Below are 24,260 nucleotides of genomic sequence, written 5' to 3'. Positions count from 1 at the left end.
ATATCGCTTTGGGATTCATCCAAAAATAACGTTACCATTCCGGTATTACTTCTGAGATTCTTTCGGATATCCCATTGCGATTATTCTGGACATCTTTTTGGATTTTTTTACAGAACTCTGTATGTGATTTTGCGTGTATCCTACTTTTGAAATCCAGGAAATTAAATTCTTTGAAATTCTTGAAAATTGTTTTCGAAATACTATGGAAGATTTTACCATAAATCCTGATGCAATCCATTTGGATATTTAAAGAGGATTTTATCAAAAAATGTACGACTCTACTAGAAATTCTTCGAGAATTCCTCCGAAAATAACTCTAGATTTTTATCCGGAAATACTTCTGGTATTCTTATGAGAATGCCTCTGGTATTCTTCCAAAAATGACTTGAGATGCTTTCGGAAATCTTTCTGAAATTCTTCAAGAAATTCCACTGAGATTTTTACGACAATATCTTTGAAATACTCCTGGGACTCTTACAAAAATCCTGTTGGAGTTTTTTTTTCGGATATCTTTCTATTCTAAATTTTTCAATAAATTTTGCTGGGATTGTGCTGTAAAACCTGCTAAGATTCATCCAAAAATACGACTGTCATTCTTCCGGATATCATTCAAGAATTCCACCGGAAGTTTTCGTGAGATTCAACCGTAAATCGTTCTGGTATTTTTCAGAAATTCCATTGAGATTCTTAAAAATATCCTTCTGAAAAATTTTCTGAGAATTGTTTTGGGATTATAGAAGGATTTCCAGAAGAATTCCAAGGCGATTCACAGAAACATCACTTCTGTATGAAGGATTATCGTTAATATCTGAAATAATTCCATGAGAATTCTAAATCCAAATTACAGTGGTATTCAAAAGAATCCCAGAAGTTATTTCGCCAGAATCCCTGAAAGATTTAAAGGATATTCACAGACATCCAGAAGATTTCATGAATATTTTCCAGAATAATTCCGATGTCCAGATGAACTGCAGAAAGATTCATGGAATAATTTCAAACGGGATTTTCGGAATCATTTGAAAGTAACTTTTAGAAGATCCTCAGAAAAAGAAATCAGTCATCAAAGTAATCGAAAAAATCTCAATATTTCAAGCAATGCTCGTTGGTTCATGTCGAAGGATCAACATGTTCGGCTTAACGAATCTTATTTTAAATATTGAATGACACCACATACAATTAAACCAGTATGTAATTACAATCCTGAATCACCGCAAAAAAAAAAAAAATATTTAGAATCACATTCCTTCTGAGAGGGATGATGTGGTGGATGCACATTCTAATTAAAATTGTCGTTCAATTATGGCGATAAATTAAAATTGTTATTGTTCCATAAATACTTGTTTATTATAATTACTTGTAAATATTGATACAGCATATAAAAAGACATTGGTCCAGAAATTACTCCAGAATTCTATGGAATTTCCCTCCTGGGATTCTTCCTTAAATCACTTATGAATCCTTCAAAACCTCTCTGGGATTGTTCTGGAAATCTAAAGATTATTTCTGATTTTTCTCTAAGTTCTTCTGGAAATCACAGAATACTTACAGATATCGCTTTTGAACTCATCTAAAAAACATCGTTAGCATTCCGGTACTATATCTGAGATTCTTTCGGATATCCTTTGTGATTCTTCTGGACATCTTATTGGAATATTTGCATAAATCTGTATGTGAGTTTGCGTTTATCTCCTTAAGGATTACTTTTGAAATCCTGGAAATCAAATTCGAATCGAAATTCTCGAAGATTCTTTCGGAAATTCAATGGAAGATTCTAACAAAAATCCTGATGCAATTCTTCTGGATATTTTTAGAGGATTTTGCCAAAAAATGTACTACGACTCTACTACAAATTCGTCTAGAATTCCTCCGAAAATAACTCTGGCCTTTTTCCGGAAATACTTCTGGGATTATTATGAGAATACCTCTGGTATTCTTCCGGAAATCACCTGAGATGCTTTCGGAATCCCTTTAGAATACTTTCGAGGATGCTTCCGAAAATCTTTCTGAAATTATTCTAGAAATGCCACTGAGATTTTTACGTCCATATTCTTGAAATTTGTCTGGGACTCTTCCAAAAATCCTGTAGGAAATCTTCCAGATATCTTTCTAGCATTATTTCGGGAAGCCTTCTGGGATACTTTGGAAAATCTTTCTGAGGATCCTTCAAATCCTTCTGTTAAGGATTCTTGCAGAAATTCTTCCCGAATTACCTCTAGACTCTAGGACTTTCCTGAATTTTTCAAGAAAACTGTTATTATTTCGACTATCTCTCTAGGATTCTTTCGGAAATTCTTCTACAATACCCCCAGATTTCTTTCTGTTATCCTGCTGGAGGACTTCAAAACATCTTTCAAAGATTCTTCCAGAAATTTTACTGGAATTTTTCAAGAAATTCGGCTGGGATTCTTCCGTAAAACCTGCCGAAATTCATCCGGAAATACGACTGGAATTCTGCTTGAATGATAAGCATTCAAGAATTCCACCGGAAGTTTTTGTGGGATTCAACCGTAAATTGTCCTGGTATTTTATTTAAATACATTGAGATTCTTAGGGAAAAATATACAGGATTCTTAAAAATATCCTTCTGAAAATTCTTCTGGAAATTGCTTTGGAATTAAAGGAGGATTTCCGGAAGAATCCCAGGTCGATTTTCAGAAGAACCACAGAGAAATCACTAAAATATTATCAGGGAGATTTCTAAAGGAATTATTTTAAGGATTCTCGTAAATTCCTGAAACAATCTCAGGAGAATTTCGAATGGATTTTGAATGTTTTTTTTACAGTGATATCCAAAAGAATCCCAGAAGTTATTTCGCAAGAACCCCTGAAGATTCAATGAAAAGTCACAGACATCCAGACGATTTCATGAATATTTTCCAGAATAATTACGATGTCCAGAAGAGCTCCAGAAAGATTTACGGAATAATTCCAAATGGAATTTCCAGAACCATTTAAAAGTCACTTTCAAAAGATGCTCAGAAAAAGAAATCAGTAATCAAAAAATCTCATAGGTATTTTTTTTAAAGTCCCAGTGACTGTCCGGTAGTTTTCTTGGAGGATTTCCATTTGAAGTCAAGAGGGATTTTCAGAAAATTCTGCCAAGGATTTAAGAAAATTTTCAAGGAAAATCAATGATAAATCACGAAAAAAATCAAAAACACTTCCTTATGAATTTCCAGAAGAATCACAGTTTTTTTTTTTTCTCAAAAAATCTTAGAAAAAAATTCTAAAGAATCACGAAGGAATTTTCGGAACAATCCTGGATATACAAAATTATCTCAGGTAGAAACAATAAAATCAATAGCAATAAATCTGTAAGAATATAAGAAGGATTTCTGTAAGAATATATGGAGGATTTACAAACAATTACAGAGGAATTTTCGGATGATTGCCATAAATAAAGATTTAAAAAAATCCCTGTCATCTGGAAGATTCTTAGCAGGATTTTCGGAAGTATTCCACAGGGATTTCTGGGAGAATTCCATTGGGATTTACAAAAGAATTCCAGAGGAATTTCCGAAAGAATCCCAAGAATTTGCACGGAAGAAAGTGAAGTGAAATAATAGATTTATTTGATTTTGTCTCAGGCGTCTTTCCGAGAGTATTCTAGAATAATAGGTATAATCTAAGACATTTTTCGGAAAGAATCTCAAAGGGATTTTGAAGAACTTTCAAAGAGTTTCACGGAAGAAATACTGAAGAATTACGAGGAAAATATCAGAATTTAAATAATAATTTCGATTGGATTATCAGAAGAAATCCCGAGATGTGAGAATCCCCGAACCCAGATTTTTAAAATAGATTCCATTACACTGGAAAGCAATCATTAAATCATTTTCGGCAGAATTCCAGAATTTTACGGCAGAATTCCAGAATTTTACAGCAGAATCCTGAAAGGATTTCCATAATAACCCAAGATGGGTTTCTGGGATAGTCCAATAGTAAGTCCCAAGGAGGTTATTGGAAAAATCAGAGCGATCAAAGAAATAACTACATATAATAATTTTAGAAGAGTTTCTGAAAGAATCTCAGTGAATTTTCAAGATGTCCTCTAGCAACACAACTAATATATACTAATATTTACAACTCAATACTTAATTATAAATTGCGTTAAGGTGATTATAGAACAAAGCCACACCTCAAATTTTCAAAAGCACAAGACTTGAGAACCAAACAGCTCTCACCGTTGAAAATTTATCCCATTAGTCACCACCAGCAAGCAAGCAGATTGATTGGTTTTCAACGCAAACTGTTGTCAGATTCTCCAGTCTTGTGCCCTTGTTTGGCTTCGTTTAATAATCACCTTAAGCTGAGTGTACGCCATCCAGTTTGGGGGCGGATTGACGGTATCGAAGTGGATTAAAAACAATTATAGGAGAACGTGTGGGAAATACATATGAACTGCGCAGAATACATCAGACCGATTTAGCATTGCTGCGCACTTCTAAAAGCATTTTATTTTTATTAAAATGTTTGATAATAGTAGAACGACAATGATCATCAGTTGATTTTCCGCTACTGTTTTTTTTAATCACAATTGTTATTTCTTTCCGTGCACGCGCTCGGGAAATGAATCTGGCCATGGTGCAACAACCGCGCTACATTCGATGAATCCTATGCGACAAAAATTGTTGGCGCTATCCGTCAAATTCGCTCACCAAAGCTATTTTGGTAACTTTAACATCACAGCTTCTCTCTTGCTCATTCATTGAAAACCGAAAAGGCCTAGCCTTGGGCCAAGTACGCAAATGAAATTCAATTTTGGTCAATAAAAAAGGCCCATGCCTTGTTGAAAATCAAAAATGGGCCAAGCATTTAAACTCATTTTTTTTTTCCACATTTTTGGCAGTTTTTAGAATAAAATCGATTATTACCGTGTAGTAATAGTAAATCGTCACTCAACGAGTAAGAAACCACATCGATTGATTCGAATACTGAGAAATAGAAATTGAAAATGTGGTGAACAATATTCAAATCGAATTTTCTCAGAATCAATCTCAGGCCTATTTGAATTGTTACGCGAAATGTGGCATAACGGTCATTTGCAATAACAGTTTTTCATGAAATATAGATATCTTTTGAAAGAAGGGGTATAATTCTGGTTATGCCAAATAACCATTATGCCAAATAGCTCGCTCCGGTCAAAAAATAACAATGAGCCATTAGTTTTATTTTTATTTTTAATGTATTCGAATCCTCTGAGCATAATCTCAATAGAGAAACAAAATAGTAGATTGGAGTACCTTGTACCTTTTGATTCCGCCTTAATTGCTTATCTTTGACAGATACGCGTATTTCGACTACCACTTGTAGCCTTTCTTCAGTGCCAGTTACTCGTATCCACTTATCTGCCAAAGATAAGCGATTAGGGCGGAATTCAAAAGTACAAGGTACTCCAATCTAGTTGTTTCTCTAGTGTTAAATTCAAGCTCACATTTAATAAAAATAGAACGGATTCGCATGAGGTATGCCTGGCTTCCAATATCTTAGCTAATTCAGTGCCTCTATTTATACATGGTCAATAACGGCGCCGGCCACGTCCTTGCAGCAGTCAGGTGGGATTGGGAGAAGGAATGTTAGTGTGTAACCTTTGCTATTTGGAGACCGTGTTTGCCTCTGCATCTCCACAAAGGTTACTGGGAAGAATGTTTGTTAATGGGGAGGATCGTTGGGTCACAGGATTCACTTTGATCAGCGATTAGACCATGATAAATAATTATTTGTGAGATATAAACATGCTTACATGTGAATGTAATATTTTCATTTGATATGAACAATATCTATGTAGAGAAAAATTATGCCGACACTTGAGGTGACGAACCTTTCAAAGTTTGTTGAATAAAGTGAACCTTTCGGAAGTCTACACTTGTAGTGTCGAACCATTCAAAGTTTTTTTTTAATTACAAAAATAAAGGTAAAAAGAAGAAGGTGTTTTGAAAACAAAAATTAGACATAAATAATTTATGAATCAGAGTTTATGTCGACACTCACAGTGACGAACCTTTCATAGTTTGTTGAAAAATCATATTTACGTCTCACCGTTGTAACGATTAAAGGTGCAGTCATACATATTTTATAGATTAAAAATAGTAGCATGAAACGAGCTCACCAATTGATCCGCATTCGTGAGCAGCAACAATCCACTTTCAGCTTCACTAGTTTGCTCGGCTATATAAAAGCACTTAGAGAAAATAGGCGCGCGACCCGAGAGGGAAAACAACTGACGACTGCTCGGGCTTTCTTGACGCACTGCCCAGAGGCAAGCGTCAACGTCGACAGATCAAAAAGAACTCATATGCCTGGCTTCCAATATCTTATTGACAAAGTGATATTGGGAGTATTTTATCAGTACAAACAAAATGAAATAGGTACCTTAAAAAAATGAAATTTCAAAAATCTACTGTCCAGTAATAACTCTCACTTGCAAAGCTAGGTATGTAATTCCTGGCATTTGTACATCGATCAAGAAAAAAACTATCCTTTTTATCAATGGCTCCCCGGACCCTCTGAGAAGTTGTCACGGACTCATAGAGTTCCACGGACCACCGGTTGGGAAGCCCTGGTCTACAGAGTTAAAAGATATCATGAGCAAAAATGTGCAGCAAAAGTCTTCGACAAAATCTTCCACGTCTTTTAAGTGTTGAATGGCATTTCCTGATTGATCTCAATGACCGTTCCATATTCCAGGTTATCGGTACCACCATTACGGCTGTCCCTGCTCCGGTCAGCGCCCTTCCAACGCCAGGACAATCATCGAGCCTCATAGCGTCCCTATTCAACCAACCGATCGACAGTAACGGTTGGACTAGCCAAATTCCTCTCAGCCACCTGCTGCCGTCGTCCTCTTCATCCGGCAGCAGTACCCCTGCCAACTGTTCCTACCAGCAACAGCAGCCAAATTTGAACGTTCCTCAAGCACTGCCGGCCTCAGTGACTTCAGCTTCCTCACCGTCGACCTCCGTGGCGTCCGCATCGACGTCAATCGCGACTGCATCTCAGGGACCACAACCACCGTCAAAACGCAACTTTGCCCATGGTCGAAGGCTTCGCCAGCGTCAGGAACGTAACTACAATGAAAACGGTCGAAGGGCGAGCTTTGCGGCCCCATCTACCAGCACTCCCGGTTCCAGTTTGCCGGGATCACCCATCAAAAACGGAACCACGGCCAATGGGGGCGATAGTGGCCCATCGTCCTCGGTGGTCGGAACAGATCTCCAGTCGTCGCTGAATTTGTACTTTGGCGCCGCCCATCGGATTCTGAGCGGCGAAAGGTTCGTCATCAAGGGCCGGCGGGTTTCGGTGTCCGGCAAGGTACAGTATTTGATCGAGTGGGAAGGCTGCCCGGCGACGCAGGTAATGTAAGTGGGTTTACTATCGATTTTGTTCGTGTTCGCGGTGGGTGGGACTTGGAACGGCGCTTTGTGGGTGTAGAAGTACGTTCTGCTACACCTCCCTTTTCGGTCTCCTGTGAGGTTTTGTCGTTTGTGTCTGAAATGAGCGTTAAGACATCATACACGGCAATAGCTTTTTTAAATCATTGGAGTAACATTCCAAAGTTTAGGTAGTGATGTGATAAGGTTGATGGTTTTATTATTTATCAAATCAAAAGCAAATTGGAGTAGGAAAATAGTAAAACATTGTGAATATGTAGTGAAAAATTGTGTTTTATCACCACTCTAAAAGTAAACTACAAATCTTTGACGTTTAGCTTTATGCATCGTGAAACAAATTACTGACAAGGTCTTCAGTTATTTGCAAGATGAAATCCGCACCATGTTTGAAAGAATTCCTCGCGAGATGGTTGCTGAATTCTTTCAAGATATTTCTTCCTGATGCAACTTATGAAAACTTATTGTTAAAGTGACACTAAACACCAGAATTTTCTAAACTACTGGTGGATTTTTTCCTAAGTTATTTGCATTCCTGGGGAAATCTTTCGTGTAGAGCGTATCTTGGCGACACAGTTTATAATCAGATGATGGTGAAATTGCGCCCAAAACTATCCATTATCAACTGTGTTCGGTACCGACGGCCATTTTAGCGTGACCTAGAGTAGTCATCTTCAAATCCCCGAGAAGTGAAAACATGTTGGTTTCCATTGTCCGTTGAACTGACGTAGACATGTTAAATGTTGTCTTGTCCCTCGTTGCCAGCACTATCAGCACCAATTCAGTGGTTTAATGAAGTGCTGTTTCCACCTTTCGGGCACTTCATGTTTATCGAAAAACTTTTTTCACAAGCATCGGATTACTTTGTGGTTTTCGGCAACGCTCTTCACCCTAAACATACCTATCGAGTCCTGCGATAAAATATTTATTGAGGTCAATGCATTGATCATTGCAATGGGCGTTCTATGACGATTTGCGTTGAACCACAAGGCAGAATGCCTGAAGGCGGAAAATACCACAAGATGGAATTTCAAAAGGTCGAAAATACTACCGGACAAAAATAACACAATGCCGAAAATACCAGAAGGCAGAAATTACCGAAAGTCAGAAAGTAGCGTAAGGCGGAAAATGAATCAGGGGAACACGATGAATCTAGAAGCGATTTGATGGTAAGGTGAAGGACAACTCCAATCCCGCTTACGCTCCAAATGGGACACTGCATGCTCCCGTAAAAGGCCTTGGACATTGGATTTTGACTCCCTAAGAGCTTCATGGACACTTACGATTTTCACGAATCATATAAGCTGATGTAACAGTGGGGTTATAATGGTTTCTAGGGAAGAGGGGCATAATGGATTTTAAGGCGGTTTGAAAGGGAATTTGAATGTATCAGACGGGGGATGTGAAAAAGGTACAGAAAAGTGTATGTACTCATTCCTATCCTCACATACACCCCTACTGGAATCCCCCCTGAAAAGTACTGTAAATGGCAATACAATGCTAATTTGATCACTCCTAAGACCGCCTCAACACTTTTACACTTCTCAGGTGGCATAATTGAATCCAGGAAGGGAGGAATAGAAAACTGTAGGGATCTTACACTGAAAGGCAGAATACCACAATTCCATAAGCGGAAAAGACCGAATGGCAGAACTTTCAAAAGGCGGAATGAATAGAAAGGTATAAAATAACGAAAGGCGGAAAACACCTGAAAGCAGAAAAGAGTTAAAAACGGAAAGTGTCGAAAGGCAAAAAAGATCTGAAGGCGGACTCGGCAGCGTAGCCTAAAGTAGGTACCGTAAAACGGGGCGAATAGAAAAAGTGGGGCGAATAGAAACAAAGCGACCTTTAGTTAAAAATGCGACTATTATGCAATGCTAAACTTTAGAAACCTACTGAAATATATTTTTTTCCATTAGTTCAATAACAACAGAGTATCGCTAAACTATTTTCAAATTAAAAATTTTGCTACATTTCTCATTAAAAATTTGAGAAGAAAATATTGAAATCTCAATCATTTTTGATAGCTTGAAACATCCGCCATTTTGGCTGATTTCAAAAATGATCTAAAATTGAACTTGGTTTCAAAATTTTTAATTTTTTTCTTCACTAGGTAAATACATGTTGATGTTTCTTCAAGATGCAGTTAAAAATGTGTTTATTTTCCCATTTAAATAAAAAAGTATTGATATTTACTGAACAATGTTTCTATTCGCCCCATTGCGGGGTGAATAGAAACATACAACATTTTCATAAATCTTTGTACAATATAATTTTTATTTTTTAACAGCGATTGGGGTCTTAGCAAAGGAAGACGCGACCCATATTTAAGACTAATAAAATTGGATTTTATCCACACGGTTTAAGTTGTACACATTCAAACATGTCGGAAAGTGTTTCTATTCGCCCCATTTTACGGTATACGTAGTAATCATGGTTATGGAGGCTTCCAAAACTACTTCCCTTATTTTCGAAATCAAAAACCAAAATTTACAAATTTGCGAATAAAAATAAATCATTGCTTAAAACGTGTTTAGATCGATTTTAGATAGTGAAAAATGATATTTGGATCAAAAAAAAATAGTGGAGTTGTTGGTGGTAATGGTATTATCCTTTCGGGTTTCTTTAAGCAACTCGCTGTTTCCGCAGAGTATCGCTAAAGCTGCAATAAGTTTTATTTATTCAGTTATTTAGAATTCTTGTTTAACAGATACTACTTACAGCTTAGTTTCCGAAATAAATTCAACCACCCACAGACTACTCACAGAAATTACTACTACCGAATTCTTTGCTTGATTGACCTATAATAGGGTAATAACAGTGTAATGATAATTTTAATTAGGAAAAATTCAATTTACTTTATAATAATCTTGCTGTCCACAACTTTCAATAATGTTTATCATTCAACTGACACTTCATCTGACCTTTTGTCACTTTGACATCCATCCACTTTCTCCACACACGGGATCACATCGCATCATCGACGAGGGGTCCTCACTGTCCGCAACATCCTCCCCCACGTGTCGCCAGAACTTCCGGTTCGACGTCACTCTTTGCACAAACATTCAGTAAGGCCAGCTTAGTTACTGGTCGATCTCGCATAACCGAACCATCTGATGTACGTACGTCTGCACGGCGTGGTATACCATCTCTCCCTGGATATGTCCTCATTATACGACCTCTGAGCCACCGATTCCTCACTCCCTCATCCGCTATCACCACCAAGTCACCTTCTTGGACATGACGAACATCATGGAACCATTTAGTTAGGGTCGGTTGATACTCCTTCAACCAGCGTCGCCAGAAATTGTCTAGCGTGTACTGTATCTTGTTCCAGCTTCCTCTCAATGCCATGCCTTCGTCTACCGGTGTCTTCTCAGGTTGTTTCACTCCACTTGAATTCAGCATTAGGAAGTGATTCGGTGTAAGTGACTCGTGATCGTCGCTTTCAACCGGCACGAAAGTCAAAGGACGCGAGTTTATCATGTGCTCGGCTTCAGCAAGAAACGTTGCCAAGGACTCTTCATCGAGTTTCCTTTCGAAAGGTAATACCCCCATCGCGACTTTGACCGAGCGTACCATCCGCTCCCAGCAGCCCCCCATGTGTGGAGCGGCAGGGGGGTTGAACTTCCATTGTGTCTGATGATCCGTGAATGTGCTGCTGAGCTGAACGTTGATGCGCTTTATTTCTGCTATTAATTCTCGGCTGGCACCGACGAAGTTGGTTCCACGGTCCGAGTAGAACTCAGCTGGGGCTCCTCTACGCGCTATGAATCTCCGTATCGCCTTCTTACACGAGTCGGTTGACAAATTATTCGTCATCTCCAGATGAATCGCCCGAGTCACCAAACATGTAAACAGGGCGACCCATCTTTTCACCGTAGATCGCCCGACCGATACGGCCCGAAGTAATCAATTCCGGTGTACGTAAACGGTCGCTTGAATGGTGTCAGCCGCACTTGGGGCAGCGGTGCCATTTTCGGTGGAACAGGTACAGCTTTGTACACTTGGCACCACATGCATCGCTTTTTCGCCGCTCGGACTTGAACTCTCACACTTGGCACGTGGAATCTTTGGCGAACTTCGTTCACCACGGTTTCGTTGTTGGCATTGCGAAATTTGCGATGATACCAGTCCAACAGTAAGGTGGTTACAGAATGTTCTTTAGCTAGAATAATGGGATACTTTGCATCGTGGATTACGTAATCACTGTCAACTAGTCGACCATCTATACGGATAATTCCATCTTTGTCCATTACTGGAGTGAGTTTCGCAAGAGGGCTTCTTTTCTCCAGTTTCTTAAGATGTTTCTTGTCTGCTTGCAAGTTATACTTTAGGGTGGCCACTTCATCTGGATATGCATCCGACTGTACAAGCCTCCAAAGCGTATGTTCCGCTTCTTGCAATTCTAGCGTCGTGAGGCCTCCTTCCACTCCAGGCTCCTGTCTGCAGCGTCGTTTCAAGTTTCCCATAAAACGGTGTATATAGGCAACGCTACGCAACAACCGTTCCCATCTCGAAAAATTCGAGAAATTCACAAGTGGTTTTGATAGAAAATGACTGTATACGTACGCTGGCCGAAGTTCTTCTTCTGTCTCCTCTGTCCCTGATCGGTAGTCCCTAGGCCACTCTCGTTGATCATCGTACAAGAACAAAGGTCCTATCATGATTCTGCTGTCGGGTTCGAACGATGGACCTCTTCCCCACTTTGTTGCCTCGTCTGCGACGTTAAGCTTTGTCGGAACCCAACGCCATTCTTCCACCGTCGACAAGCTTAAAATTTCGCTCACGCGGAAAGAGACAAATTGGCGATAACGACGAGGATCAGTCCGGATCCAGGCAAGGACTGTACCCGCATCACTGTGAAAGAACGTTTGTTGAATCTCCAAAGAATGATCGTTTATGATTGTCTTCTTAAACGAACTCCTATCACTGCGGCCATCAACTCGAGACGTGGTATAGATAATGGTGTAAGCGGCGCTACTTTAGTTTTCGACGCCACCAAGCAACAACGAACTCTTCCTCTATCTACGATGCGAAAATATGCGCAGGCAGCGAAAGCCTGCTCACTTGCATCAACAAATATGTGAAGTTGCAGTGAGCGATAGCTTGCAGGGTCGTAGACTGGGAAATAACATCGAGGAATCCTTACGCTTGTCATCGTGAGCAGAACGGCTAACCACAATTTCCAGCGATTGAAGACATCCAGTGGGACTTTCTGATCCCAATCGATTCCAGTTCTCCAGACATCTTGGATGAGAATCTTTCCATGAATAACAAATGCCGCAACAAGTCCTAGTGGATCGTAGATGCTCATCACTACTCGTAGCATTTCTCGCTTCGATGGCACCAATACGTCTTCAATAAGAATCCGAATGTCTGGACGAAAATTCAGAGTAAAGGTGAAAACGTCCTCCTCTGGTAGCCATACGATTCCCAATAAGCGTTCAGCTTGGCCGTCTCCGATGAAACTTTTCACAGTCGTTGGACTATTTTCGCCTATTTGCTTCAATACGGTTTTGTCGTTTGATATCCAGTTTCGGATGAAGAAACCACCAGCCGCATGAACCTTAGCCACTTCTAGTGCCAACTCTGTCGCTTCTTGTGCTGTATCTAGACTGTCAAGATAGTCGTCGACATAGTGCTTCTTTTTTATCGCGTTGGCAGCTCTTGGATGCGTAACTTCTTATTCGTCGGCATTTTTGTTTTTTACGTACTGGGATTGCGTTGGGGAACATGTCGCGCCGAAGATTGCAACGTCCATAATCATGGTTTCCATCGTCATGTCCGGCGAGTCTCTCCACTTGTAGAGTTGTGCGCTGCGGTCTTCCTCCCGAATTAATATTTGGTGGAACATCTCCATGATGTCTGCACATATAGCCACTTGTCTCTCGCGAAATCCAAACATCACTCTCAACAGTGGTGCTAGTAGATCCGGACCACTTAATAATTCAGTGTTCAGCGAAACACCTTTGACTTTGGCTGCTGCATCCCAAATCAGTCTAACCTTTCCTGGTTTCTTTGGATTCAATACCACTCCTAGTGGTAGGAACCATGAACGTTCACGTTTGAACTTAACCAATTCAGCAGCAGTGGCTTTATGTGTATAGCCCTTCTCTTGCATTTCAGATATCTGTCGACGAACAGTATTGTACAGCTCTGGGTCTCTGTTGAGCCGCTTCTCGAGACACATAAGCCGCTTTTCCGCCATTGGTTCGCTGTCCGGAAATTGAATTTTATCATTTTTCCAGAGCAACCCCGTTTGAAATCTACCGCTCTCCGTACGCTTCGTGGTTTCCTCCAGGATTTTCCAGGCCCGTTGATTTTCCACCGTCTCCGTTGTCGGTACCAGCGAAATTCCCAGACTTTCCAAAGCAAAGAAATCTTGTACGAAAGAATGCATATCTTTATCCGACGGTCTTGTGTCAATGTGCATTTGACGGTGCGGGAGTTGATCGACTCCCCCAGATTCTCTTCTGGATTCCTCCAGTCCAATGAATACACAAATTTTCTGCGTTTCCTTCAAGCCCTAGTGCTTCTGCTGTTGATTTATCTACCATAGTTACGGAAGACCCATCATCTAGAAAGGCGAATGTGTCAACTTGCCCTTTGCTACCGTAGAGAGTCACTGGTAGCACACGAAATAGCGTTGATGACGTAAGCGTACGATGAACTGAAACAGTGGCATCTTTCGTTTCTCCGGTTGACTTCATTTCCTGTGTCAGCATATCGGTGTGAAGTAGTCGGTGGTGACGTTTCTGACAACCATTAACTCCGCAAACTTCCCCGCGGCAAGGCCAACGGTTATGCGCCGTTAAACACCGGCCACAAAGCCTCTTCTCTTTCACTTCCTTCCAGCGGGAATCTATACTCAGTTTTCTGAATGTCGCACAGTTTGCAACCTGATGACCTCCTCCGTCACAGGACGGACATGACGATGATTCTTTCTTCGCTGAAATATGCTGTTGATAGTGTTGATGCTCTTGGCAAGATTCTCCTACGTCAGCTTTCTCTGTAGTTGAAACTGCATGAGCATAGGCCAGGAGAAGTGGATGAACTTGTCATTCATTTTTCTGTCAAATCTCATACAAAATCTACTTTTTCTTTGACAGAAATTCACTCTAGGTGAACCACTTCCCCTGGCCTATTCACGAATGCTTTGTCCTTGCCCCTGGCTCGTTCATCCCTGCTAGTCATTGGTTGGTGGATTAGAGACGTGCTCACACTACTTGTAGCGGTGGCAACCTTCTCCATATAGTCCCCGAAACTTTTGAGATCCACAGTGGGCAAGCTTTGTTGATAAAGTGCCCAGTTAAACTTGACAGTAGGTGGCAATTTCTCCACAAGCTCCTGCAATAGAATTGGATTGGACAAATGATACTCCAGCCCGACCGCCCTAAGATGACCGCACAAGTTCTGCACCATCAGACCAAAGGTAACCCATGTGTCCAAGCGATCCGCTTTTGGAGCAGGAGCACTGCGCACTTTCGACACCATGTTGTTAACGATTTGTTCAGGTCGGCCGTACAAGGTTTGCAACGTCGAAATTATTTGAGGGACCGACGACGGATGTAGGAGGAGACTACTAACTGCATCTTTGGCTGTGCCTTTCAAACACCGTTGAAGTCGCAGTAGGTTTTCGGAGTCCGTATACCCGCATGCACTTGTTGAATGCATGTAATTACAAATGAACATCGGCCATTCGATAGGGTCTCCAGTGAATGAAGGCAGTTCTTTGGAGATCACCTGCCTTGCCGCAACTTGCTGCGGCGATGGTCCAAACTGTACTGATAGTGGACCATAGTTTTCAACAGACGGTCTTGGGTAGACGAAAGGAGGCCATGGTTCATATTGGGGCGTGACATAAGGGGGAAACATCGGTAGATTCGATAGCGGTTTATGCTGATCGGCGGGAAAATGGTTAAACATTGGCAACGATTGATTCGTGTGGATAGAGTATTGAGATCTACCACCCATTGGTGTTGCCATTGAAGACTCGTCTAACTCATTTCGGTGGTAAGGTGTATTCGAAGGAGTATCTATTGAGTCCATAGAAACAGTAGATAAATGGGGCACACTTACCAAAGGAGTGGTTTGGATAGGGATGTTGTTAGCGTATTCTGTTTGCGTGCAAACTTGCGGTCGCATGGCATCGTCACTCGCTCCGTCTCTATTGTGTGCGTCAATCTGCTTCTGCTGAGACGACATCTGCATAACGCGGAAAGCCTGCTCTATTTTACGCAGACGTTGCAACTCCTCATCCCGCTCGTTTAACTCTTTTTGCTGCTGCTTCTTAAACTCTGCACCTTCTTCTTCTCGAAGCTGCAGCTGACGCAGGAGGTCTGCTTCCCGTCGACGTTGCAATTCGAATTGCTCCTCCTTGCAGCCTTTCAACTGGTTGAGCTTGCCGACAAGTTCCAACTCACGTTTACGTCGTACTTCAATTTCATTTTCATGCTGTTGTTGTCGGACGATATGTTCTTTCCGAAGATCTTCAGTCTCTCTACGCCACTTCTCGTAAAAAGGTATTGGATTCTTTGGACGAGCACCTTTTTCAGGAACTTTGGGTGAAGTGATTTCCAGTAGATCAGCAAGCGACTGTACATCTACCAGCGGAAGGACGTTTTCTGTAACTCCCGCTTTCGTTGGACGGCCATTGCCATTGATGGTTATGCTCCCGAACGTCTTCTCCATGTCGCTATCCGCTACTCCACCGATACTAGAAGCTGGGCGACTTTCACCACCCTTCTGGTTTGTGCCGATTGCACAAAATCCAGTCTTCAAAGGAGTGGAAGTGACCTGTACATTGTCCCGATTAACTAAAGTTCCAACATGACTGTTTTCCACGTCTTCAACAACAGGACCATCGGTAACAGCACTGGGAACTTCTACGGCATTATTCTGATCGAGTAACCATTCCTTCACTCTGCTAGTTCGACTTGACCGACCACTATGCACGCTCGACATGTCAGCCTCATCCTGTTGCTCCAGGATTTCATATTTTCGTGCGATGTACTCTCTCTCGCGCTCCAGTTTCTTCAATGTTGCTTGTTGGATCTTTTCTTCTAAGGCGCGTTCCTCCTCATGGCGCTGCATATCACGAACCAGTTTTGCCTTGCGCGAGCTAGATGTACTCGTTCGCTCAGTTATCGAGGTTGCTGCAGGAATAGGTCGAGGGGCACACGACGCACAAGAAAACGGCTTGGAATGTACTGTTTTATGAGTCACACCGGCACAGGAAAAGTGGTACCACATCCCACAATCTCCACACTGTACCATGAACCATTCGGCTTTGTTGGGGCGATTGCAGACGCCACAATCCCTTTCATTCGCCCGCTCATCGTCGATTGTGGATGCTTCAAAATTTGCTTCTGATGACATCACGGATGCATTCTCACGTAGATCGACATCGTTCTGAGGGTTAGGTGTACCTTCCCCTACGGACTGTGTCCGCAATTGTGTTTGCCTTACAATCGATTTCCGATTCATATTGGCGTTCTTAATCCTTAAGCTCTTTAGTTTCTGTTGGTGGTAATGGTATTATCCTTTCGGGTTTCTTTAAGCAACTCGCTGTTTCCGCAGAGTATCGCTAAAGCTGCAATAAGTTTTATTTATTCAGTTATTTAGAATTCTTGTTTAACAGATACTACTTACAGCTTAGTTTCCGAAATAAATTCAACCACCCACAGACTACTCACAGAAATTACTACTACCGAATTCTTTGCTTGATTGACCTATAATAGGGTAATAACAGTGTAATGATAATTTTAATTAGGAAAAATTCAATTTACTTTATAATAATCTTGCTGTCCACAACTTTCAATAATGTTTATCATTCAACTGACACTTCATCTGACTTTTTGTCACTTTGACATCCATCCACTTTCTCCACACACGGAATCACATCGCATCATCGACGAGGGGTCCTCACTGTCCGCAACATGAGTATTAGAGGGTTAATCAACCGTAGATCCTCGCTCCTTCAATTCATAGACGCAATTTTTGAATGCAAATGCAGTTAGATTTTACGTGAAATTGCCTAAGGTAGCTTTGCGGTTTTTTTTTGCCTTTCTATACTTTCCGCTTTTTGATGCTCTCCGCCTTTCGGTCTTTTCTGCCTCAATGTGTGTTTTCGCCTTTCGGCACTTTCTGCCTTTTGGGTTTTCTGCCTGCTGATAATTCTTCCTTTCGGCCTTGTGACTTTTGTTCTTTCGGGGTAGGATTGACGATTTTTCCCACAGTAAATCTCATACAAATTTGAACGCCAGGCGCTAATTTGAAGTTTCACCGATTCAGCTGAAATTTTGCACAGTTGATATGAAACCCAAATGGAATGCTTAAAGAAGACATAAGGTTAGTTGGCCATGCCTAAACAATTTAATGACCAAGGGCCATCATGCCAAATTGCCATTCAGTGTTTAATATGGTTATGCCAAATGACCTTATGCCAGGGTGCATGAAGATATTTTGAACGAAATTCTTGGAAGAATTCATTCGGAAGTTCAAAAAGAATCTCTCAATGAACTTCGGAATAATATCTGAAGAAAACATTGACAGTCTTACAGGAAATCATGAGATAATACGAGTAGTTATACTTGTTTTAACCTTTCGGTCGTCGCGCGAATTTTTGTAACGCGCCCTTGGTTTTGCGAATATCCCAGTAGTCTGACCGCTTAGAAAGATGACGTCTTTGGCAAAGTTGTTCAGTAGCTCAAGGGCTAGCATTATTTTAGCCAAGAGATTCGGGATTTTTCTACTGGGCGGCGCTAGTGGGCATGAAACTTGTATTTCGCAGATCTCAGGATCCTGACAACTTAGAAAGACGGCGTATTCGGCAAAGTTGTTCGGTAACTCAAGGACTATCATTGTTTGCCACTAGGCTGCGCTAGTTTGTTTCGCAAATATTTCAGGAACCTGGTCACTTAGAATGATGGCGTCTTCGGCAGAGTTGTTCGGTAGCTCAAATTCTTTCTTTGTTTGATCCTTAAAGTTCGGGATTTTGTAAAATAATGATAGTTGCTAAGCTTCTGAACAAGTTTGCAGAAGGTGAATGTCTAAAAAGTCAAAATCCTGCAGCATCCGCAAAATAATAATTTCACGCTCACTAGCGCCGCCTGGTGGCAAAATATTCTTGGCTTTGCTTCTTGGCTCAAAAAATAATGATAGTCCTTAAGCTACTGAAGTACTTTGCCGAAGATACTATCTTTCTAAGTGGTCAGGCTCCTGAGATATCTGCAAACAAAAGTTGCATGCTCACTAGCGCCGCCTAGTGGCAAAATTTTGAATCAACTAGCTCGAACAATCATAGCAGGTCCGTCGCACTCGGGCTCAGATTGGGTACCACTTCTAGTACTGCATTTGGTCCCTCGTTAGTGCAAAAGGTACCCAAGTTTGACAAATCTCAGTACACTTTTCACGGCATTCTAGATTACCTTATGAGCCATAAAATTTTGGGCAACTGCAAGGGACATGGAGGTCTTTAATTTGTCTTTGATGATAGTCCTTAACTTACTAAACAACTTTGCCGAAGACGCCATCCTTCTAAATAGCCAGGATCCTGAAATATCTGCAAAACAAAAGTAAAACTTCCATGCCCACTAGTGCCACCTAGCGGTCAAATTCCGAATTAAATGAGGTACCATCAGATAGCGCTTCACCTCCAGAACAACTTTACTAAAGACCCCAACTTTCTATATTATCTGGATTTTGAGATATACCGATTTCAAACTGCGGTTTACTCGATCCTTGCCTAATACCGTGTATTTTGGAATTATGTGGATTTTTAGCATTTTTTTTCTATTATTTATTTTTCTAAATGATTGTCACAAGCGTTACCATATAATGTACTCTTTAGAAAGCCATGACAAAATTGAACTAAAGTTGCACACACAATCAAACAAAAATAATGTTAGAATACAATTGCCTGATGCCAACACACGGTATTAGGGCACGGTTGCTTCTAAATTCCAAATACCGTGTTTCAGCTATAATTCCAAAATAGCTAAGTAAAATACATATTTTATTTCCTGAATAAATCAAACAAACCTGAAGACGTTGTTTGATATAAAATTTTTAATAATGATGCGCTTCATTTGTTCAATTAAGAGATGTTTCAAAATGTCACCCGGAAGTCGGGGCGCCGATAGCCGTAGCGGTAAACGCCGCAGGTCGTGAGTTCGAATCTCACCAGTCGAGGATCTTATCGGTTTGGAAATTTTCTCGACTTCCCAGGGCAGAGAGTATCTTCGTACCTACCACACGATATACACATGCAAAATTGGTCAATTGGCAAATAAAGCTCTCAGTTAATGTCAGTGGAAGTGCTCAAAAGAATACTAAGCTGAGAAGCAGGCTCTGTCCCAGTAGGGACGTTAAGCTAAAAAGAAGAGGAAGGAAGGCCGCTTCATTTATCCCTGTGCTTGACCTGATAACCCATGAAGGACTCCATCAATCTGTATTTAATCATAGATCACTTAATAATGACAAATCAACAATAATACGAATGTTGATCTGATAGTCTGAGAATAAAACCATAAAAACAGCTCACCATTACCGAATATCAGGAACGAATACTAGACTGTTTTGTAACGCAATGTATTTATCCCACACGCAATGAAAGTGTCACGTCATAGAAAGAGTAATAGAACAACCAAATCACTACTTTTGTATGTCATTTTAAACACCTATTGTTATAAGAGTAACAGAGGAGGAGATAACTAAAAACGACAAGTGCAAAGTTCATACATAGATATTAACAATGGGAACATTAAGAACACACACACACACACACGCTAACCACATAAACTAGATGTAACGCAACAAACAAACGCGAATTGAGTAGATTGTTTTCGAATAAATAAACTGCCGCAAGTCACCAATAACAAAAACAGAAAGCTGTTAGTCCTAAGTCAGGCTCTGTTCGTCAGGGTTAGCTATATTATCGCACTCACACTATTAATCAATCGCAACTTGGTATTAATCGTTGAAGACGACATTTGCATACATTTTGTTACAATTTTGCACCCATTTTGTTGTTTATTCTTATTTATCGTGTACCTACAGCCAAAAACGCGAACAACTTTCATACGCAATTAGCTGTGCTCGATTGATGCCTTGATTGGACACAACGGCCCTACTGGAAATCAGTATGAATTCAATGCAATCAACTTGATCCTGCATCAACAGAGTACAGCTAAGCGTAGACATTTCAGGCTTAAATGCAAAAACAGAAGCATAAGCAGACGTATAAAAATTGAAACCGAACACTGCCTACAAACCTGTGTGATAGGGAAACTAACGAGAGAAGATAAAGTTATCAAATTAAGAAACAAAACGAAACCCTAACATAGAAACAAAACCGTAATAGGAGGGGAGAGAGAAAAAGGAAAGTCTTTAGTTGTTCTCCAAAAGGGGAATCATTCTTCTAGCGATTTTGTCCTAACCTTAAAGATTTATATAGAAACGTGTATATAACCCAAATTCGATCCTAGCAAAAAAGAAGAAACGCCAGTTTCGCATCCAATCCCGCACTGATAACTGGATAACTAGTGTGTATGTATTCTAATTACTTAGTTGTTTAAATTATTACCCTCATGTAACATGATTTGGTAAGCTCGACAAACCAACAATCGCGGCATTCGTAGACTAAATATAAGTTATACATATATATATGAATCAACAACACCTTGGCTATCTAAGCTCGCCCTCTGTGGCGGTGTGTACATAATGCGCGACCTATTAGCAAGATAGAACGTTTAACTTAAAACTCCCATATTTCTGAATTGATTCTGTTGAAAACTTTTATTATTGTACCGCCCTGGGAAGGGGCAACGTGTTTTTGTTAAGTTCAATTTCGAAAGTTTAAGTAGCAAAACGGAGACGCGAACCGGTCTCCTGCATCTTCTTATTTCATCATTCATTGTCGTCGTCGTCGTCGTAAACGGTTCTAACTATCGTAGATGTTGTAACAACAAACGGATCTTAATCAAATTTTAAACGAGAGAGAGAACATAAATCGATACACTTATAACTACGGACAAGAGTGAATGTGAGTGTAAATTATTGAAAGCAACTCGCTATAGTAATGTAATACGATGAGGGGGTGGTTTTTTAACCGTTGATGTGGAAAACACGACTATGGATTCTTAAAAGTAGACTTTTTTGTGTTCTGGTAATTGATTTTGGTAGTGAATATCACCCCCCTTTGATTTGATAGTACATTTCTGAGTATTCAATTGGTGATTCGTTGTGTGGATTTTTATGCGCTGCTTTTTTGTCTTCATCATTGTGTGTTGAACAACAGGTAAGACATTTTTTTAGGACTAAAGTACTCACAGTTAATTCGAGGTTAGGGAATAACTAGAACAGATGCTTTAAGTGATTGTCTCACCCATGAATGTAATAAGTAACATTGCAGGTTTGTGATTTTTTGTTACGGCAACCATTTAAGTTTTCACCGCTTCTTTTCACGCCTTGTTTTCTAATAGCTCCTTCGAGGGCAATGCTTCGAAAGCGCATCTCCTTGCTTCAATTCATCTTAAGTTACGAAGCAGGTCGAAATCCCATCCGCAACCCGCAGTCTCCCGTATCGGTACACCTGGAGATCACACCAACAGACTGAATCGCCCACGTTTTGATTGATGAAAGACACTTTTCGAACATTATCTACGTCAGAACCTATCGCGGCGCAAACTTTGATTCGGACCACTATCTTGTGGTGGTTAAAGTGTGCCATAGACTTTCCGTTGTGAACAACATTCGGTACCGACGCCCGCCGCGATACAATCTGGAACGACTTAAGCTACTGGAAGTCGCAACTGATTACGCGCAAAGCCTTGAAGCAGCGTTGCCGGATGAGGGAGAGCTCACCGAAGCCTCTCTTGAGGACTGCTGCAGTAGTGTCAAAACAACCATTAACAACGCAGCAGAAGGGGCCATGTGACTCGTTGAAGGAAATCGACGGAACGGTTGGTTCGATGAGGAGAGTTAGACGGTTTTGGACGAGGAGAATGCAGCAAGGTACCCGTCAATATGTGGAACGATTCAAACAGAAGTGAAGTAATCGAACCCATTTATTTCGGGATGAAAAGCGTCGCCTGGAAAAGTGGAGCAGCTGTATCGTTGTCACGAAACGTCTGAGTTCTTCAAGAAACTGAATGCATCCCGCAAAGGCTTTGTGCCGCGAGCCGAAATGTGCCGGGATAATGATGGCGTCTCTTGACGGACGAACGTGAGGTGATTAAAGGGTGGAAGCAGCACTACGATGAACACCTGAATGGCGCAGAGGAGGAAGACCAAGGCAGCAGGAGGAATGGCTTCATCAGTAAGGCGGATGTCTCCCTCATAGGTAAAGTTAAGGATGCTATCAAACAGCTCAGAACAACAAAGCAGCTGGGAAGGATGGTATTTTATAAAATGAGCCCGGACAGGGTTGGCTACTTGTCTGCACCGATTGACAGCCAGGATCTGGGATACAGAACAGCTACCGGAGTGAGGGAAGTAGGGAGTAATATACCTAGTATACAAAAAGGGTGACAAATGAGAATGTGGGATCTTCCACCGTCTATCGCCGCTAGCAAGCAGGTTTGTGGGAAGTTATCATGCCGGTTTCGTGGATGGGTGATTGACAACAAACCAAATCTTTATGTTGCGGCAGATCCTCCAAAAGTTTCAAGTCCATACGCATTCCCTATTCATCGATTTTAAATTGGCTTATGATACTTTCGACCTCGAAGAGCTATGGAAAATTATGGACGAGAATGGATAGTGTACAATGCTGTGTGAAGATATCGGACGCGTTATCGGACCCGTTTGAAACACGCAAAGGACTTCGACAGGGCGATGATCTTTCCTGCCTCCTGTTCAATATTGCGCTAGAAGGTGTTGTTGAACTGGCGGGCTTCAACATGCGGGGCACGATCTTCAATAAATCCAGCCAGTTCTTCTGCTTTGCTGAGGACGTGGACATTGTGGGAAGAACGTTCCAGGTGGTTTCTGAACAGTATACCAGGCTGAAACGTGAAGCAGATCGGGTTGGATTGAAGGTAAATACATCGAAGACGAAATAACTGCTGGCTGGAGGAACCGAGTGCGATAGAGCTCGCATTGGCAGACGCGTGATGATCGACGGGGATGAGTTCGAGGTGGTGGTCGAATTTGTCTACCTCGGATCATTGATAACGTCGGATAACAACTGCATCAGAGAAATTCGAAGACATATCATTGCCGGAAGTCGTGCTTGCTACGGACTCCACAAGACCTTGCGGTCTGGTAAACTTCAATTCCGTACTAAGTGTGCCATGTACAAGACACTGATAAGACCGGTAATTCTCTACGGGCAATGCTCGACGAGGACCTGCAAGCGCTAGGAAGTTTTTGAACGACGTGTGCTTAACACGATCTTTGCCGGAGTATGTGAGAACGGTGTATGGAGAAGAATGGACCGCGAGCTTGTGCAATTCTACGTTGAACCCACTATCCAGGAGGTCGCCGAAGCTGGAAGGCTATCATGGACGGGGCTCGTTATGAGAATGCCGGACAGCAATCCCGCAAAAATGGTGTTCACCTCGAATCCGGCCGGTACAAGATAAAGAGAGACGCAACGACCTAGCACGGTTTGACCAAGTGGAGCAGGATCTTGGAAGTATGGGCGATCGAGAAACTTGAGGCAAACAGCCATGGACCGAGTGTGTTGGCGTAACATTATTGTAGCGCAGATCATGTCTTGATGGACATAGCGCAATCAAAAGCTGAGTTTGGGTTTATTCTACGAGTGGCGTGAGGTGACAATTGTCGGTGTCAATAGCGAGGTGACAATTCTCGACTCGAGTGAAGTGACTCTCCATTTGATTAGCACGGCGAGTCACTTCACTC

At 41.2% G+C, this 24,260-nt stretch overlaps 1 protein-coding gene across 2 annotated transcripts in view; it reads left to right on the top strand.

The window, feature by feature from the left end:
* The window catches only part of LOC5573039 (polycomb protein Pcl), a 58,322-nt gene extending 50,277 nt beyond the window's left edge, over window positions 1-8,045 (top strand). For both annotated transcript variants that reach the window (XM_021838201.1, XM_021838245.1), the window contains exon 7: window positions 6,688-8,045. In XM_021838201.1, coding sequence (XP_021693893.1) covers window positions 6,688-7,362 — 675 coding nt within the window. In that variant the 3' untranslated portion in view covers window positions 7,363-8,045. The remainder of the gene's footprint in view (window positions 1-6,687) is intronic.
* The last annotated feature ends 16,215 nt before the right edge of the window (window positions 8,046-24,260 follow it).

This window comes from Aedes aegypti, chromosome 1 (assembly GCF_002204515.2).
Source record: "Aedes aegypti strain LVP_AGWG chromosome 1, AaegL5.0 Primary Assembly, whole genome shotgun sequence".
Taxonomy (NCBI): domain Eukaryota; kingdom Metazoa; phylum Arthropoda; class Insecta; order Diptera; family Culicidae; genus Aedes; species Aedes aegypti.
The sequence above is the reverse complement of the archived record's forward strand: the minus strand, read 5'-3'. Positions and strand labels throughout refer to the sequence as shown.